A 19,767-nucleotide genomic window follows, 5' to 3' on the forward strand; every position below is an offset into this window, starting at 1 on the left:
AATGTAGCTTGTGTGCTCTAAAATGTCAGCTATGGTTAGGGATGTTATTTTGGTTCTAAATTTTTCTCACTGGGCAATCTTCACCGGCTTCCCATCGCCTCTGCTCTTTGCGCTCTTTCCCCTGACTCTCTGTCATGCCCTGTCCATGGAAGGCCCCCTCAGAGACAGCATTGCTGATGGAAGAAGGCAGAAATTAGAGATTTAAGTTGGAATTTTGACTCTCATGTTTCTGACCTGAGAGACAGTGGACAAGTACTTTCCCTTCAGTAGGTTTCAATTTCTCATCTGCTTAAAAAAGAAAGATACAGAAAGCAAGTTAGATGTAGATGACCACCTAGTTCACGACTCTGATCCTAAGGGAAGTCTTCCCTGCCCTTAAGGCTCAGTTCACTTAGCCTTCACTTCCTTCACGAAGCCTTCTTGCTGAACGCTATACCTCCCATTTTAGTCTCCAAAGTACTGTTGGTATATCTCTAACGCACTTGTCGTGTTCAGTTCTCCATTATATTTATCTTTGCTTATATTTGATCACTGCCCACCTCCGAAGTCTGGGAGCACCATGGAAACAAGGTGTAAAGCTTGTCTCCCCCTCAGTGCCCAGCAGAGCGTAGGGGCTCCATAATTAGTTTGTGATCGCCTCGATCCAAAGTGTTGACTCGGCCTGGGAATGTAGCTCCTTACACCCAAGCGTCCCCTCGTCTGAGGTTCGGGACCTCCGGACTTTTCCGAAGATACAGTAATAAGGAGCAGGGGAGCGGCTCTGCCAGCCTCCCAGGTAGAGAGACACGTTTTAGGCTCTCCAGAGCTTGCTCCTTGTTCCCTCTGCCCAGTTCGGAGGTATGACAGAGCCCACCTCCGGGGCGGGGAGCACGGTCCCTTTAAGTGCCTGCCATGCCCGCCCCTGGGCCCACCGCCCCGGCCGCGGCCCCGGCCCCAGGTCCCGAGCTCCCGCACTGGCGTTGGCTCGGCAGGGCCCAAGGCGGCCCCGGTCCCGCGCCCCCTTCCCTGCCCCCTCCCCCTTCCTTTTCTCCCTCCCCGGGCTCGGAGGGAGGCGCGCGCGCGGGCTCGAGCCAGCGGTGCTCCCCCGCCCTCCCCTCCAGCCCCCGCCCCAGCGGCGGCGCCCGGCCCGGGGCCAGCTGCAACCACTACCCGCCCTCCGCCGCCGCCGCGCGCGCCCCGGGCCCCGGCCCCCGGCCCAGAGAGCCGTCTCCTGCCTAGTCCTCCTCGTCGTCCTCCCCCTTCGCGCCGGGCCCGGGACATGCGGCCTCGCCTACCCCCGCCGCCACCGCCGCCACCGCCGCCGCCGAGGAGCCCGAGCCGGGGGAGATGAGGCTCCGCCATGGCACCTTCCTGACGCTGCTGCTCGGCTGCCTGTGCGCCTTCCTTTCGCTCTCCTGGTACGCGGCGCTCAGCGGCCAGAAAGGTAAGGGACGAGGCAGGCACCCACCTGCCGCCCAGCCGTGTCCGCCCGCGGGGGCGGCCCTTGTTGCCCGGCTCCGCTGCCCGGGCTCTGCCCGCGGGCACCCCGCCGCTGCGCGCACGGCGCGCGCCCCTGGGGTCCCGGAGCCCCTACCCCAGGCGGAGGGCGGGAGACGAGCCTGCGCCGGGGACCCTCTCTGCCGCTCCGCACCTTCCCCACTGCATCCGGGCGAAGGTAGAAGGGGTCGTTTCTTTTCCCGGGGCACTCGGAGATTTGCCCGGGTAGGGGGCCTGGAGCGCCCTCGGGCTGGCCCATCCCCACCCTCCACAAGGCCGTAGGAGAGGTATTGCCCGAAAGGGGCTGCCAGATCGAGGGCTACCTGGTTGGCTCAGGAAGCCCAGCCCGGCCCCGCGCCCTCCGGCCGGGCTTAGCCTCTACATCTCTCGGCTTGGCACGGCCCCCGGGAGGCTCCCCGATCCTCTTCCTCTACCCCAGCTCTCTCCTTAAGGCAAACCCTTGTTTCTTGAGGGTCTGTACGGGCCCTGGCCAGGCTTGAGGCTGGGGCTGGGGGAGGCTGAGAAGAGAAGAGGGAGGTGGCTCGGAGCAGAGCTCATCCCTATCCAAGCTGCCGGTAAGTGCCCGTAGGCAACCCTTCTCGGGTTAGCCTTCTCCCAATCATCCTTGGCTCCCCGGAACCTCTGCTCACCTGGATGGGAAGAGGTGGGATGCCTCTTGCTTGATTGTTCTACTTGTCTCCCCCCTCACCCCAAAGACCAGGATCAGGAAGGTGGGCCACCCGCCCTCCACATTTTCAGCCCCCCTTTCCCCAGAACTCCCCAACCCCCTCCTGGTCTTCCAGGTGATCCCCGGAGCTAGCCAGGCTTCTTTCAGACTGCGCCCTGGGCTTCCTCCCCTTATTTCAAGGGTACTTGGAGGGCACCTCTTTGTCTCCCTGCCCTTCCTTGAGGCCGGCCCCTGGGGACCAGTTGTGGTCCTAGGGGTGTAGAGAGCCAGCGCCTGGAAAGCTGGATCTTTGGGACCAGCCCTGACATAATAGAAAGGATTCTATCTACGAGTTCTGTCTTTATTCCTTGTTATTCCAGGATATTCTTGGGACTTGACCTGAGTCCAGGGTTCCCCCAGCTCAATGCTTCCATCCCAGTCAACTTCCCTCTGCCTATTCCGCACTTTCTCAAGGCTAGGGCTGGATGGAGAAGAGTCTGTGGGACTGACTACCCAGCCCCATTCCCTTCTTCCCCACCCCCTTCTCCTTGTTTATGTCTTTCTGTCTCATCCCTCCCCTGAGGGGGTGTGGGAAATGTCTGCCAGAGGGCATGTAGGGGGCCCTTTGGGATCCACATGGCCGATGATTCAAGGGTTAAGTTCTTCCATCTGGCCAGTTCCTGCTAGGGGCCATTGGGCCATCCATCCTGGGTGGAGCTTCAAAGGGATCCCAGGACCCACTTTCTCTTTTCCTAAACACAGTCTTTTCCCTTTGGTCAGCCTGAGGTTGTTTCTTCTGGGGGCAGGGACTTTTGTTTCTTCTGTCCCTGATCCACTAACCTGATTCCGAAACCTGGAGATAAGTTTATAGAAATGTCTTCTAAGTTATCAGACCATCAAGACATGGCAATTTACTAGGGCCTCACTTGGCAAAGATTATCCCTTAACCGTGTCCATTCATTGACCCCCTTAGGGAGGATCCCACAGCATCTCTGACCCTCTGGTCTGCTTACCTGCCCCTTTTCTTCTTAGCTGTCCCTCAGCTATGATGATTCTGGGCTATCTCCTCTGGCCTTGGGCCTCTTAGGCCTGACTAGAGTGGGGTGGCCTCTGCTCTGGGTTTACATCCCATTTTACTAGGGTGATCCTAGGCAAGTCATTTCGCTTCGCCGGGTCTCTGTTGCCTTTCTGTAAAAGGAGGAGGATGAACTTCAGGGTCCTGAGATGCTGTGACCTGGTCCTGGGACCCTTGTGTGGTGATATTTAGAATCAGAGAGACTGTGGCAGAGGGGAGAGAGGGCTCCTGAAGTCGGTAGCACCTGGACTCCCACTGGGCCCCTGACCCATGCTGTGGGTGGGGACCACAAGCAAGTTGCTGAACTTTACAGCATCTTCCTCCCTCCCTCTCTTAAGGTTATAAAGTCAGAGATGAGTGGCAGAGCAGCCTTGCCAGAGGGAAGGCCCAGCCTGAATCTCCCACCATTGACACGGATTCTCCCCAGACGGATATAGAAATGTATTTCCAAACCCTCGGATAAGGTGTTGGTTCAGAAATACCGCCTCCGTCCTCCCCATCCCCCAGTGTACTGAGTGATCCACATGCTTACCCTTTCCTCTTTGTAGATACTGGCAGGAATTGGAGCACTGCCTGGACTCGGGGCTGTAGCCAGGGTTTTTTGGGGGGGGGCATTTAGTGGGTGGCTGTTGGATTTTGGTGGTGAACTCGCCTCCTTTTCAGTCTATAAGATCTCCCTGGCAGTAACTTGTAGGGCATATTTTCTCATTTCCCTTGAGCCAGGAGGAAGCTGCTTGGGTCCTTCTGAGGCCCCAGGTTTTTCTCCCCTCTCAGGTCTTGGCTTGGTCTGTGCTGATTTCTACCGGGTCAGAAGACAGCTTGGAGGAGAGGCCTGGGATGGAGTTGTTTTCTGCATCTCTGTGCCAGCCTCAGAGAGGCCCTTGTGAGGGGCTAAACTCTGGGGCCACCCCCTCCAAGAACCCTCCCTCGGCTCTTCCCCCCCAGAAGGAACTCTCTCTCCTCGTGTGCCTGCAAACACTTTGTCTGACCCTTTTTGAGCTGAGTGTCATTATTTGGGTGCACACCCTTCTCGGGAACAGCTTTGTCTCTGGTGCCTAGCACAGTGTCCCTTATGTAATCACAGGTCACGGGCCATGGGAGTGGAAGCCGCCTCCCATTCCAGCTCCCCCCCCTCGCCCCCCTGGTTTTATGCTTGGGAAAGCGACTTGCCCACAATGGCTGCAATATTACCTGGCCCAGAGAAGGTGTGAACCAAAGCTCTTCAGACTCTAAATATAGTGTTCTTACTCCTGGATTTTCCACTCAATTGGCTTTATTTATTGACTTGACTTGGGAGGGGCTGAGCTCTCTGTGAGAGGCCCCCTCCCGTTCCTTGCTCCTCGGCCCGGGCCGGGCAGCCACCCTCCTCTCAGGTAGGGGAGAGCTGGGTACCGCTGCAGAAGTTGCATTTTACCAGCTCCCAGCCCAGTAACTTTGTCCAATGAATGAATTTCCATGTAGAGTTTCCCTTTTATTCTCTGACCCCGCCCAGAGCTCAGCCTGGCCTGGCTTCACCCCAACAGGCTCTGCTGTGTTATGTAAAACAACACTTGATCCCTAATCAGATCTTCCACATCCCTCCCCCCTTTCCCCTTCCCCAGTACTCCCCCCTCCCATTCTGCCTCTCAGGGACTGTCCCAGGAGAGCAGGGGAAAAGACAAGCCCAGCTCCTGGGACAGTGGAGGGCAGCTTTCTACTCCTGGCTCTGCTGTGCATGAGCTCAAGTGAGCCAGTGTCATGCGTGGGCCAGCCGGGTGTCCAAGAGAAAGGGACCCCTGCCAGGGAGGGGGGGGGTTTGGGGTTGGCTCTGGTTTTCAGCTGGGGCCTAGGGTGGGAGGGGGGCAGGAAAGGCGAGCCAAGGAAAGCTTCCTCAGCCCTCTCCTGGTTGGGGCTGGGGCCGTGGAATTGGGGGATGAGGGAAAGACTTCGGGGAGGAGGGCATCTCCCACGCCAGCCCACCACCCCACAGAGGAAGCTGAAGGGCCTTTCACTCCCGCCACTAACGGCAGCAGAGGCAGCTCGGGAAAGAGCACTCTGGAATCTAGGAGTCAGGAGCACTGGTTTTACCCCGGTCTGTCATCGACTGGCTGTGTGGCTTCACAAACATACTTCCTGAGCACTTATGACTCCAGAGAACGAGGCCTTTGCCCGAAATCCCCGTCCTACTTTGTTACAGGAAATGGAGAGGGGACTGCACCTGGGATTTCTTTGGCCAGGCACCTCCCTCTCCCCGGCAGGACAGCATCTGCTCTGCGCCGCCTGCTCTTCCAGCGCGGGAGTCGGGGCGCAGAGCCAGAGTGGTTAAGTAGGACTTGAACCCAAGTGTTGTTGAGTCCGTTGCCAGTCTGTACCCGGGACTGCCAGAATGCCTTTCCCTGGGAGGACAGGCCAAATACTCCAGATTTCATCCGCGGGGGCATTCCTCCTTCTCCATAGGGGTCCTGACTCTGTTGATTCCTAGTAAAATAATATGACCAGAGGAGTGGAATTTGGTCTGCAAGTATTTATTCTCTGAATGGGGATTCCTGGGAGTTTTAATTTTGGGGCTCCTTTTAGGAGGTGACTTGGATTCTCTTTTACCTTCTGCCCTAAAATTACTTATTAAGCCCCACCGTTTCCTGAGGACTATGCTAAGCCCTAGGAATACAAAGAAAAGCAGAAGTCAATTTTGTGGTCTGCTGAGGGAGACAAAACAACTGTGAACAAACATTATATACAGGATAAGCTGGCAGCCATCACTGGAGAAAGGCATTAGCATTGAGGAAGTTTGGGAAAACCTTGGAGAAGCTGGGATTTTAGCTGTCATCACCCTTCAGCCACCCCGTGAACGTTTCCAAATTTAGCAAAGCTAAAAGAATGTAAATCACTTGAATGAAGGAGGCTGTGTCATTTTTGTTTTAGTCTCTCCGGTGACAAGCACAGGCACTGGCCAGTACACAGTAAGAGCCTAATAAATGCTTGTTGAATGAATGATAGGGCTTTCAGCCCGTTCCAGGGCCCAACTTAAAGCTTTTAAGTCCTGGCCCTTCTGGAGCTTGCTTTATTCTACCACAGTCTGTGGGTCATCCGTATCACAGGAAACCATCAGCATCTAGGGGCCGAGGAGATGAGGAAGTACCATTAAGGGGAGCAAGTAAGCCATAACCCCTGTCTGGGCCTCAGCTTCCTCATCTGTAAAAGGGCATCCAGGCTGGATCGGAGTCCCCTCCCCTCACTTGTTGCTTTTACATACACAGCCTCCCTCCCACTTAGCTGCAGGCAGGGACTTCTCTCAGCCAGGCCTGGTCGGTCCTTGCTTTGGACAACTCCAGCCTGGGGTGGATTCTAGGGTGGGTGAGGAAACCACAGGCTGTGTGTATCCCCCAGACTTGGACTAGGGCCCCTTTCCACCCTCCCTCCCTTCCTTCCTGCAGGAAGTGACATTTTACTGTCTAAGCCAGGGAAGCATAAATTCAGTCTCTTTAAATTCAAAAAGAGAATTCAAAGCCCAGAAAAGCTAATGATTTCCCCCCCTTTTGCCAGTTGCTCCCACATAATGGTCTGGCAAGAAATGAATTCTGAAGTTTTTAGATTCCATTTCCCCCCAAAAGTTGAGGCTTGTTTATCTTCTTTTCCCTTAGGCACCCCATAGATTGATTTGGGTAGGCCCTCTCCAAAGATGGGACAAAACCAGATAATTTCTTTCTAGCCCCTAAAGCCTACAGAGGTCTTTGAATCCTAGTGTGAAAAACATCAAGTAAAAGACAGAGATACTTTAAGGTCTGGAAGATTCTTCAATTAGTCCCCTGAGGTAGCTCAGAGCCTTTACAGATTGGGGGGGCCAGGGTGGGGTGGGAGGTGCCTTATTCTCTGCCATTTGCTGGTGGGTTTGAGGAAGGAAAGCATCTGGTTAGAAACCAGACTGAAAGTTTCCCAGACTACTTGCTTAGACAGAAGAATGTCTCTACTGTGGAACTGCCAGGGTTGGGATCTCCAAGCTATAGGTGGCTTTTCCACGTGATTCCTCATGTCCCAAGGAAAAGCTTTTTATTTTGTTTTCAGTTTTTTTTTTTTTTTTGGGAGGGGGAGGTTTAATTTTGTTTTGGTTTAAGTAGTTTATAGAAAGCTGACTTCTCTTCCTGCCCAGTCTAATCCAAGGAGGAGACCATTTGGAATAATTTCCTTCATACAGGGGCCCATCCTTAGTTTTGAGGATGTACCACCAGGGCATAGCCCCAAGTACCCTCTGCTATTTGACTACTCTTTAGCAGGAGGGAACTAAAAGGGACAGTGAGAGGAGTGAAAAAAATCTGGGTTCCTCAAGATAGGGCAAAGACCCTGTCCTTCAGTTCTGTTCAGTGATAAAGACATGAAAGCAAGGATGAAATTATTTCAATTCAACCAACATTTATTAAGTTCTTGCAGTGTATAAAGGCAGAGTTTATATGTTAGCCAAGGGGAAATGAAGATTTTGTGTATCTCTGGGACTGAGACTTGTCCAGTTTTGCTGAAGGGCATAATACTTATTAAATAAGGTTGAAAAGATAAATCAGACTGTGAAGGCCCTAGAATGCTAGTCAAAGAAATTGGAATTTTAGTTGGTGGCTAATAGGAAGCTATTGAAGATTTTTGAATGAAGGAATGATATTTAGTTCCCACAAGCAGCTCAAACAAATCCATGCATATAGAAGATTGGTGTGATGGTACTATGAAGAATGGAGTATATATAGAGAAAGAGTAGGTATAAAAAGGCTTCTTTTTTAGAGGTTATTGAAATAATCCATTTGGGTGATAATGAAGGCTTCTACCAGACCTTTCAATGAAGCAACTTTACATTGAAATGGTTAAATATTAAAAATAAAAATCAAGCTTACAGACCCCACTGCTATAAAGTTAATGTAATGGGGCTATGGTAGACAGATGGCCAGAGGAAAAGCATTGTCCTAGAAGCCAGTGACGATAACACCTTGGAATGCAGTGGCTTGGGGTGCTTTATGAGTGATATGGATTGGTTGAAGAGCTAAGGTGAGCATAATGCTCACTGCAGGGAGAAAGTGAGCCCTCCCTATGTCAGCTTCCTGAGACTAAGCTGCAGTTGCTCTAGGCTAGTTAGACTGGTAATGAAATCAAGAGGAAGAACAAGTTTGGATGAGCTCTGCCTTGCTGGTCCAGGTTCAGGTGCCAGTGTAGGTTGTGAAGTGGGACTTAGATCTGGGTGAAGCACAGAAGAGAGATCAGGACTAAGTTTCGGAGATACCTCCATAGAGGAGCTGGTTGTAGGAATGAGTAAGAGGTTGTTAGAAGCCAGGACCATATTGGAGACCTAAAGTTGGTTAAGAGGCTTGAGAAGATGAAGCAGAAAGAACAGTTTAGAAGCTAGGAAGAGAACCCGGGAAATATGACACCTGAAGCTGAAGGAGGAGAGGATCACCTGTAGGAGGGGGTGGATATCAGAGAATGCAGAAAGGCTAAGGAGAGTGAGGATTCAAAAAAAAAAAAAGCCACTGGATTTGGCCATTAGTCAATAGTGACCCTTGTTGAGAGCAATTTCTGTAAAGTGCTGGGGACAGAAGCCAGATTATAAAAGGGTGAGGAGAAAGTGAGTATTTAGAACTCACAATGGGTAGCTTTAAAAAGGTTTTAATGATATATTTTCCTTTTTAAAAATATTGCTGTCCATTCCCAAGAACCTTCCCCTGCAACAAAATACAATTAAGCAGAACAACAGTCCCTGCTCTTCAGGAGCTCACAGTCCTCTGGGAGAGGCAACATGCAAATATTTCTGTACAAACAAGCCATGTGCAGTATAAATGGGGGATTACTTAAGGGAAAAGGCATTGAGATTAAGATACTAGAAAAGGCTTCTTGCAGAAGGAATCCAGGGAAGCCAGGAGGAGGAGATGAGAAGGGAGAGAATTCCAGGCCAGAAAAATCTATGGGAGTCTGGAGATGGAGTGTCCTGAGCAAAGCACAGCAAGGAGTCTGTGGAGTATGTGGAAAGGAAATTGGAAAGATAGAAAGGGGCAGGTCATGGGAGATTTGGGAAGCCATGCAGGATTTTATGTTTGTCTTAGAGGTAATAAGGAAGCATTGGACTTTTTTGAATGAGGGTGCATGCCGTGGTCATACTTGCTTTTTAGTAAGATTGATTTGACAGCTGAGTAAGGATGGATTTGGAGCTGAGGCAGCAAGACTGAGCAGTGGGCTACTGTAATAGTCCGGGTGTGAGGTGGGGAGGGGGCGTATGGGACAGACAGAAAGGTGGGAATGTCGGGACTTGGCATCTGATTGGCTATAAGCGGTGAGAGAGTGAAGGTCAAGGAGGATATAGGGACAACTCTACAGGGAGGAGGAGCAGAGAATTTAAGGTGTCTGTGGAAGGTGTCAGTCTAGTTTGGGAGAGCCAGTAGGCAGTGGGAAGTGCAAGACCAGGTCCAAACAGTTTAGGCCTGCTCAAGGCGGGCTCAGAACTGTCTGTGTAACGATGATAATTGAAACCAAGGGAGCTGATGAGATCACCAAGTGAAAGAGCATGGAGGAAGAAGAAAAGAGGGCCAGGACAGTCCTGTGGGACACCCGAAGGACCTGGATACAATCTGGCAAAGAAGACTTGAGAAGGAGGTATCTGATGGGGAGGGCAGGCCCTGGAGAGAACAGAAACCTGGAGGAAATCAAAAATCAAAGAGAACTGGGGGAGTAGAAAGGCTCAAAAAGGATGAGGAAGACCATTAGGTTTGATAGAGAGTAACTGGAGGGAGCAGTTTAGTTGAATAATGGGAAAGCAGACTGCAGAGAGTTCAGAAGAGAGCTCGAGGAAAGGAAGTGGAGGCCCCCATTGTAGATGGTGGTCCCAAGGAGCTGAGCCACAAGGGAGGACCTGTCACTAGCTAGCAGGATAGATGGTCGAGTGAGTGTTTTTTGAGGATATTTGTAGACTGTAGAGACTCAGTCAGTAGACTGGGAACCACTGAAGTTTAGTGAGAGTTGGGATGTGGGAGGGGTCAGTGGGCTGGAGAAGATGGATACCCAGTCAGGGCTGCTAGGAATACTTTGCTAAGTATGGGAGCTGTGCCTCTATCTTTGACCTACTTGGGATATATGCCAAGAGTGATATCCGTGGGTCAATGGATTTGAATAATTTATTCACTTTTCTAGCATGGTTCCAAATTGTTTTCCAGAACACTTGGACCACTTTGCAGCTCCATCAATGGAGTTTGAATGTGCTAGTCTTCCCCACATTAACTATTTCTATCTTCCCACTCAGCCAGAGAAGATGTGAAACCTTTAGAGTTGTCTTAGCTTTCATTTCTCTTATTACTGGTGATCTGGAATGTTTTCTCTTTTTGTTTTTATAAGTTTGCATTTATTTTTGAAAATAGTTTGTTTGTCATAATAATAAAATCTGCTGATATAGTTTGCATAGGTTTGCAAAGAGCTTTTACTTCCATATCTCATTTAAGCCTTACTATATAACTTTTTGGAGTAGGTACTACAGATATTATTATCCCCATTTTACTGATGAGGAAATGAAGGCCTAGGGTGGGATAAGTGACTTGCCCAGAATGTCTGAGAGGGGTAGGATTAAAACTCTGTGTTTCCTACTATAGCATGCAATCAACCATTTTATAATGTCTCTAAGGGAAGGGAAGGTGCCTATTATGTGCTACTCTGCCAAGTGCTTTTTATAAATGTATTCTCATTTGATCCTCATGGCAATCCTACTATTGCCATTTTACAATTAAGGAAACTGTGAGGGATGTAGAAGACCCTTACCCAAAATAACTACTCAAGAGATCATTCAGTAGAAGGCAGAAAAGTTGTTTATTGAAAACCTCCGGAGGATGGGATGGATGAGCCATCCCATCACTAGATAAGAAAGAGAAAACTCATGATAGGAGGGCTAAAGAAGTAGTAAAGATACAGCTTTCATACAAGAGATTACATCACAAGTAAGAGAGCATTGAGAAGGGGAAGGGGAGGCTTCTAATTGGTTGTTGCTATTTGGAGAGATTGGAATGGAAGGTTTCAGGGAAATCTCCTTATTTCTAAGAAATAGAAAATCAGGCCTTCAGGTTTAATCAAGCAGATAGTGGTCAAGCTAATAGACTAAATATCGATAAATGTCAAATACTGATAAATGTCATCAGCTCAGGTTAAGTAAATATGTTTATAGTTGGCCAAGGCTCAAATAAATATGAGCCTGTACATATTATACAGGTCATAGGGGAAACACAGAAATAATGAAAATAATATACAGAAAAATAATTCATGCATTCCTGTAAGTTCTTCACCTTATCTCTCTATTCCATAAAAAACTAAGGCACAGCAAAGTTTAAGTAATCTGCATTAAATCTAAAAGCCAATATAGGATTATAAATTTAGAACTAGGCCATGGAGATTGAAGCAGCTAGACGACACAGTGGATAGTGTTGGACCTGAAGTCTGAAAGACCTGAGTTCAAATGTGGCCTCAGACACTTACTGTAAAATAAGCTGCAAAAGGAAATGGAAAACCACTTGAATATTTTTGCCAAGAAAATCCCAAATGGGTTCATGAAGAGTTTGACAGGACTGAAAAATGGCTGAACAACAACAGTAGTAACAACATGGAGGCCAACACCCTCATTTTACAGATGAAGAAATTGAATTCTCAAAGACATTAAGTGCTAGTTCTGAATCTAACAGGGAGTAAATAGAAAAACCATCAGTCAAAGCCTGACCCCTGGCTCTAAACCCAGTGTACATTTCTTACTCCACTATCATTAACCACTTGATTATTTCTAATCTGGGATGTCTTTTGGTTGTAGGCGCCTTCTCCCAGAATATTGGAGATGAAAGTGAATAGAGAGATGGAGTGATACCCAGTAGTAGAATCACAACAAGCCTTTTGGAGACTCAAGTGTTTTTGTAAGCAGATGTGAATAAGATAGGAAAAAAAAAAATTGAAGAAAGAAAACCAGTTGTTGGGGCAAGGTCCTAAAGAAAGCAGAAGAGAATAGGATCCCTACCCAGGCAGGGTCTGGGAGGCAAGATCATCCTTGGCAAGGAGAACCCCTTTTCTCTGAGTAGAAAGGAAGGAGGAGAGAGTGGGTGAAGACTGAGAGTATTTGAGGAATGAAGGAGGATGACAGAGCTCATGTGGGATGGGTTCAGTGTCCTCCCAGAAGTATGCTTAAATCATCTGCTTCAAGCATGGGGGTGGGAGTGTGGTTAGGGGCTTGGGGAGAATGGGGAAGGTTTAGATTAATTTAATAAGGGTTGAGCAGCATTGAGGGCACAGATCTCCATAGAAAATATGGTACTGAAGGTACTGAAACTTCTGGACTTCTTAGCAGCTTTAGGCTCCTCTTTGATCCCTTGGGGGGAATCGAGAGAGAAGTGAAAAGTATGTCAGGAGCCTGGGCTCAGGAGATACCCTTTTGTATTTAAAGGAAACTTGAGGACCTTACTTCCAGACTGAAAATGTAACTGGGATTTATAGGCACTTATGGATAATTATTCTAGCCATCTAACAAACATTATCTTTAGCATCCAGAGGGCCATTATGTGGAAGAGGGATTCAATTTATCCTCCTTGGTATTATATGATTGGACTTGTGTGGTACTGTCATTTCCTAATAATCCAATTTGCTGGTGACCCATGAGTAGGCTTTGTCCTGTTTGTGGTCATGGCCTTTACAAAAGAAATCATGTACAGAACAGGAAATGCCTAATTAGAAGAAAGATCTCTACTTTCAGAGGTAGGTATCTAGAGGTGTGAGGATCTCTCTGTCTCTCCCCTCCTCTATCTATCTTTCTTTCTCCCTTTCTCTCTCTCTCTCTCTCTCTCTCTCTCTCTCTCTCTCTCTCTCTCACACACACACACACACACACACACACACACACACACACACAATTTTAGTGCTCTGGACTCCTACAATCTGAAGAAATCTATGGACCCTTACTCTGAATAACATTTTAAAATACATACCAAAAAAATACATGGATTACAAAGGAAACATTGAAATATAGTTAAACATATATTGTGGGGTTTTTTTGTATTTTTGTTCAGGTTTGATATTCTAAATTCCACTCCTTCCATCTCTTTCCTCCCCTTTCTCTGAGACTATAAGAAGATATAGGTTATACGTGTACAATATGTATAATAGATACTTTAAAAAACAAATTTATAGATCCCTCTCCCACATAAAGAACTCTTACTTTTTATAATTTCAGATTTTTTAAAATTTATTGATGAGTTTTGTTGAATTTTTTCACCACTTTTATTCTTTATAATAGGGAATAACTCTCTAGGTCAGTGGTTCTCAAACTTTTGTTCTCAATATCTTCATGTTGTTAAAAAACTATCGAGGATCTGTTCAAACAGTTTTTGTTCATGTGGGTTATATTTGTAGCTATTTACTATATTAGAAATAAAAAATGATTTTGAATTTGTAGACCCTCTGAAAGGGTTTCAAAAACCCCAACAATTCTTTGGACTACACTTTGAGGACCACTGCTCTAGGTGATGAAAGGATATGTTAGGAAAAGTAGGTGATATGAAAGGAAATATCATTAAAATTTTATTTTTTAAAAAAGAAAAGTAGGTAGGCCAGGCAGTCATAGGCTTAGGTCTGCTCTGGTACTCTGCAAATGCCAAGTTTAAAAAAATAGTCTGGCATGCTGGGAGAGAATCTGGAAGAATATGGACAATACTTAGTGAGACTCCTTAGGAGGCTGTGGAAAGAGCAGGAGCTTTGAGTTCCAATCAACTATTATCAACTACCTCTGTCCCTCTGTGAGCTTAAATTGAGAGAGTTGATCTTGATTAGGAGTCCTTAACCTTTTTTGTGTCACAGATCCCTGTAGCAGACTGGAGTGTTTTTAAATGGATAAAACAAAATACCCAAGATTACAAAGGAATCCAATTATGTTGAAATAACAACTATTAAAAAAGATCTTTTAAAAAAATTCACAGCCTTTAGGCTAAAAAATCATCCTGGCAGTATTCTAAATCCATGATTTCAAGATACTTATGAGTAACAATGGCCCAGAAGATGATAAGAGACAATGCATAGGAGCACTTTTTTTTGGCAGAGATTGGGAGGACTATTAATGTGAAAAGTATGTACTGTCAGACTCAGCTGATGTGTTAGTTTTGCCGAACTGCTTTTTTCCCCTTTTGTGATTCTTTGTTCCTCTTTAGTCTTGGTGCTTTCTCTCTGAGACTTACCTTAAATTTTTTCTGTCTCTATCTTGTTTGTACATACTCTGCTGGCTTGTTGTATCCCTCATTAGACTGTAGGCTCCTAATGAAGACCATATAAAAACAAAAGATAATAATGATTTTTTTTTTAAAAGAAACACCTGAATTATAAAGTGGGGATGGGTGTAGTTTGTACTGGGGAAGGGAATGTCCACAACATTAATCTCACAAAAGTTGAAGTATTTGAAATTGCTGTTCCATGGAAGGACTGGATTTATTCTGCTTGATTCTGAAGGCAGCCAATTACAGTGGGTTGAAGTAGAAGAAAACCAGATTTAAGCTCATTTTAAGGAAAGACTTTCTAACTAGGAGATCAAGAAAGGTTCATATGTAGTCAGTGGCTGCCTCAGGAAGTTTCTGGAGGAAAGGAACATTATAGACCAGGGGTGGGGAACATTGGGCCCACTGGCCATATAAGGCCCATGAAATCATTTTAATGCTAAGGCAACCACAGACAATGATGAGCTGAAAACTAGGTACAAAAGCCTTCCAGTGCTGAAGTTTTGTATAAGTTGATAATTTTGTATGGCCCAGAAATGATATTATAAATATCCAGATGGCTCTTGCCAGAAAAAAGTTCCCCCAGGTTTATTCTAGACAACAACCACTTGACTGTATTGTAGAGGGAATGTTTGTCAAGTTTGAGATGCTTTCCAACCTGGAGATTCTTTGAGATTAATCCAGTGTTGAATATCTCCAACATAAGGTCTTGCTTGTTGTAGGCCCTCCATAAATGTTAGATGAATAGAGGAATGAATCTCTGTGATAAATGGTAGCTGTTACTGTCCATTTTTTTTTTTTTTTTGTGAGCAGTCCTAGGTTAGGCCCCTGTATCTCCATCCTCATTTTCCTGTCCTTAATGTGCAGAGAATGAATGAAATCAGTGGGAATTCTGTTTTGTAGTGATTCCTTGGATTGACCCTGTGTCCCATGTTTGTAGGGCTCCTGAAGGCAACCCTCCTGTAATCAGGATGGCCTTGAATTAGCCTTAGAAGCTGCTATGTGGGAGATTGGGATGGTCAGGGAGGACTTTTTTTTTAATTATTATAGCTTTTTATTGACACAACATATACATGGGTAATTTTTCAACATTGACCCTTGCAAAAATTTCTGTTCCGGCTCCTCCCCTAGATGGCAGGTGGTCCCATACATGTTGTACATGTTAAAATAGATGTTAAATCCAATATTTGTAAACATATTTATACAATTTTCTTGCTACACAAGAAAAATCAGATCAAAAAGGAAAGAAAATGAATTTAAAAAACAAAATGCAAGTGAACAACAACAAAAAGAGTGAGAATGTTATGTTGTGATCCACACTCAGTTCCCGCAGTCTTCTCTCTGGCTGCAGATGGCTCTCTTCATCACGAGATCATTTGAACTGACCTAACATCTCATTGTTGAAGAGAGCCACATCCATCAGAATTGATCATCATATAGTATTGTTATTGAAGTGTATAATGATCTCCTGGTTCTGCTCATTTCACTCAGCATCAGTTCATGTAAGTCTCTCCAGGCCTTTCTGAAATCATCCTGTTGGTCATTTCTTACAGAACAATAATATTCCATAACATTCATAAACCACAGTTTATTCAGCCATTCTCCAGTTGATGGGCATCCTTTCAATTTCCAGTTTCTAGCTACTAAGAAAAGGGCTGCCCCAAACAATTTTGCACATACAGGGCAGGGAGGACTTCTTGAGGAAGTGAAATTTGAGTTAAATTTTGAAGTATGAGTATTGTTATTTAGTTGTTTCAGTTCTCATTTGGGGTTTTCTTGGCAAAGATCCTGGGATGGTTTGCCATTTTCTTCTCTGGATCATTTACAGATTAGGAAACTGGGGCAAAGAGGGTTGCGTGACTTACCTGGAGTCACATAGCTAGTCACTAAGGCCACTTAGCTATCCCATATGAGTAGAATTTGGCTAGTCAAATTGTCGTATAGGCCCGCAGGGGTCCTCAAACTTTTTAAATAGGGGGTCAGTTCACTGTCCCTCAGACTGTTGAAGGGCCGGACCATAGTAAAAACAAAAACTTTATTTTGTGGGCTTTTAAATAAAGAAACTTCATAGCCCTGGGTGAGGGGGATACATGTCCTCGGCTGCTGCAACTGGCCCACGGGCCGTAGTTTGAGGACCCCTCTGACTTAGTGTTACACAGGGAAAAAATCAGTGGACCTGGGTCAAATCCTGCTTCTGATACTTTATGTGACCTTAATCAAGACACTTGAGAAAAGGGCTTTGGGATAGATGGGCTCTTGAGGTCCTTTTCCGTTCTAGGGCTGTGATCTTAAGATCTTTGTAGAGTGAGCATGAGTGAAAAGGATTATTACAGGCAAAGGTGTGGAGGTGGGAAGTATAGCACTGGGAGGATGCTGAGCTGTTCAGAGATACTAGATTACAGGTGAGGGGTAGAGGAAGGCTGACCACATTATGACATAGGTTGTTACTCCCTTACCTCAAATCCTGGGCTAAGCAGGTTCTGTTATTCTGTGGGCTATTAAGTCATTAAAGGTATCTGGAGACCACCTCTTGGAGTTTTGTTAGGGATCCTTCCTGCTGACATCTGTTTGGTGGAAGCAGAGAAGGGAGGAACTGGTGACTGGAGACTCCAGTGACCCAGGTGGAACACAAGTGGACTGAGTTGGATTAAAATTCTAATGGCTCCCATCTCCCCATTGCAGGCCCCAACTAATTTGATTTTTCCCCTGCAGAGTCAAGCTCATTTGCATCCTTATAAAGAACTCTGATCACCATAACCAGAATTGCTACTTTGTTTGGGAACTAATTGCAAAGTGATTGTTTTGAAAGCAAGTGGGGAGCCGGAGGGGTGATTTTTAATGAGGATGCTGATGAGCCACTGTGGTCCAAGAAGGGTTAGAGGAGGGGGTGGGGTATGCTTTTCTCTGGATGCTGAGGCTTCAGGAAGATAATCTGTTTCCTTGACTGGGAGAGAATTTTTGTTTATGGGATTATGGTCATCTTATTTTTCAGTTGTAGGACACTTGGATGGCACTGTACTTGGAATCAAGAAGACTCATCTTTGAGACTTCAAATGTGACCTCAGACACTCACTAGCTGTGTGGCCCTGGGCAGGTCAGGTAACCCATCTGCCTTAATTCCATATCTGTAAAAATGAGCCTGCTAGGAAACCCCCAAAGTGGGTCATGAAGATTCGGACATGACTGAAGTGACTCAACCCATGCATTTTAATGTTGTCCAGATGCCCCTCATAGTTATGCCGTACTCATTTCCCAACATACACTCTCCCTTCTAATAAAGGGAAAGAGTTAAACTAAACCTGCCTAAAAAACTGCCTGATGCTGCTTGTCCCCATTCCACTCTTGTGCCCCCCATCTCTCTCCTTAGAGAAGCTGTGGCTATTTCATCATCTGTTCCCTGGGATCAAGTTTGGTTATTGCAGTTGACTGAGTACAGCTGCTCCTCGTGTTATTTATATTATTGAAGTCATTTTGTCTCTCGTTCTGAGGGTTCTGCTTGTTTTACTGTGGGTCACTCACTCAAGACTTTGGGTTTGGGAGCACCCCAAAAGCTCAAGTTCGAGGCACCACCCCCAAGCTTAGACAGACAGGTGCTGCCCGGATGCCTGGGGGCGTGCCAGGAGATGGAAGCTTCAGTCTACAAACATTCCTCCTCTGGGATGAGTCAGGGAAGCGGAGAGCCGGGCCCTGCCTCCCCGCTGACAGAACACATTTGCTTCTAGCAGACGCGGCTGTCTTCCCTTGGCCTTCTCCAAAGGCTGCAGTGCTCAGGCGGACTTTGAAGATCCCCAAGACTCTGAGGCTCAGAACTTGCTTTTTGGAAAGTAACCTGGGACGGCGCAGCGGGGGAAGCTCGCGCTGCAGCCTATAGGCAAGACCCCAACGGGGGCCTTTCTTAGAGGACCTGGGGAGAGGGCAGGGTGAGCCGCGACCTTGACCTCAGGGGCCCTCAGAGTTGTGGATTTCTTGTGTAATTGGCCCCTCAGCCTGAGAGGGACCAAAATGAAAACTTGCTTTCCGGCTCTGTGAGTCTCATCAGACGGGGTTGCAGAGCAGCCCCTGACATAGGGCTCCAGACAGGATCTTCCCTTGGAGAAGACATCTAACTCCCAGAGTTGAGTGGATAGCTACCGCCACCGCCCAGCCGGCCTGGGCTGGTCGGGTTTCATAGCTGTAAAGGACACCGCCGGACTAGCGCCGACACCGGCCACAGGTGGTGTCTGGTGTCCACCAGCCCGGTGTCCAGTGTCTGAGGGGGCCAGGGAAGTGGGGCCTTTTGGTCTGCCTGGCCGGAGGAGTCTCAGCCTCCGGAGGCTTGGAGATGGGACTGTTTGTTTGTCCTTGTGTGACTGTGTTTTGTGCCCTCATTCACAAGTCAGCATTAGACCCTACGGCAAAACCTTGCCCAGTTCCCTGGTACACTCTGTGTGGGAGGTGGAGAAGGGTCTGAGCCAAGAATGCGATGACTAATGCCCAGGGCCTTTTGGAGGCTGTAGGAGGCTCGCTGAGTTGTGAGTGGGTAGGCATTTTGTGCTGAGGACCAACCCTCTCCTTCTCTCCCTCCATCCTCCCCTCTCCAAATAAAAAACACTCTAGCATTCATTCTTCTCCCTGCTGCGTCCATCCTCCGGCCATGTCCAGGGACAATGACTGGCCTGTGCTCATTTAGGTAGCCCCCAGGAGAGGGCCACCTACCACACCCTCCTGATGCTGTTTCCTCTGTATTTAGTTATGAAAACAGAGCTCATGGCCCAAAATATGTAATAATTAGTCATAGTTCATATTTACATATCATTTTAAGGTTTGAAAAGCTTTTTATTTATATTCTCTCATCCAGTTGTCCCAACATCCTAACCTAGGTTCTAGTATTCCTGTTTTATAGAAGAGTAGACTAAGAGTTTAAGTCTCTTCTCTGGGACTGCAAAAATTGTGTCTGAGATAGGCGCCCCCCAAATCTCCCTTTTCCCACATTTAGCACTCTGGCCATTCTGATTCAGTCCATCCACAGGCATTTGTGAAGTCCTTGCTATTTTCTCTTTAAAACTAACAACAGCAGGAATCTGGCATTTATTTATAAAGCACTTTTCAGACTTTGCAAAATGCTTTACAAATATTATCTAAATTTTATTCTTACTACGACTGTGGGAAGTAGATGCTATTATCAACTCTATTTTACAGACAGGGAAACTGAGGAGAGTGTTATTCAGTGACTTACTCAGGCTTACACCGCTAGTGATAATAAAGGCTGAATTTGGACTTGGGTCTTCCTGATTTCCTGGTGGAACACTTTATTCACTTTATCACCTAGTTGTCTTCCAGGCATTGGC

The 19,767-nt window shown here is 47.0% G+C and overlaps 1 protein-coding gene across 2 annotated transcripts in view; it reads left to right on the forward strand.

The window, feature by feature from the left end:
* Nucleotides 1-952: 952 nt before the first annotated feature.
* MGAT4B (alpha-1,3-mannosyl-glycoprotein 4-beta-N-acetylglucosaminyltransferase B) overlaps nt 953-19,767 on the forward strand; it is a 53,697-nt gene continuing 34,882 nt past the window's right edge. Inside the window, exon 1 of one of the 2 annotated variants that reach the window (XM_051979106.1) lies at nt 953-1,423. In XM_051979106.1, the coding sequence (XP_051835066.1) occupies nt 1,327-1,423 (97 nt within the window). In that variant the 5' untranslated portion in view covers nt 953-1,326. The remainder of the gene's footprint in view (nt 1,424-19,767) is intronic. The other variant, XM_051979105.1, reaches the window with a different exon arrangement.

Source organism: Antechinus flavipes, chromosome 2 (assembly GCF_016432865.1).
Source record: "Antechinus flavipes isolate AdamAnt ecotype Samford, QLD, Australia chromosome 2, AdamAnt_v2, whole genome shotgun sequence".
NCBI lineage: Eukaryota > Metazoa > Chordata > Mammalia > Dasyuromorphia > Dasyuridae > Antechinus > Antechinus flavipes.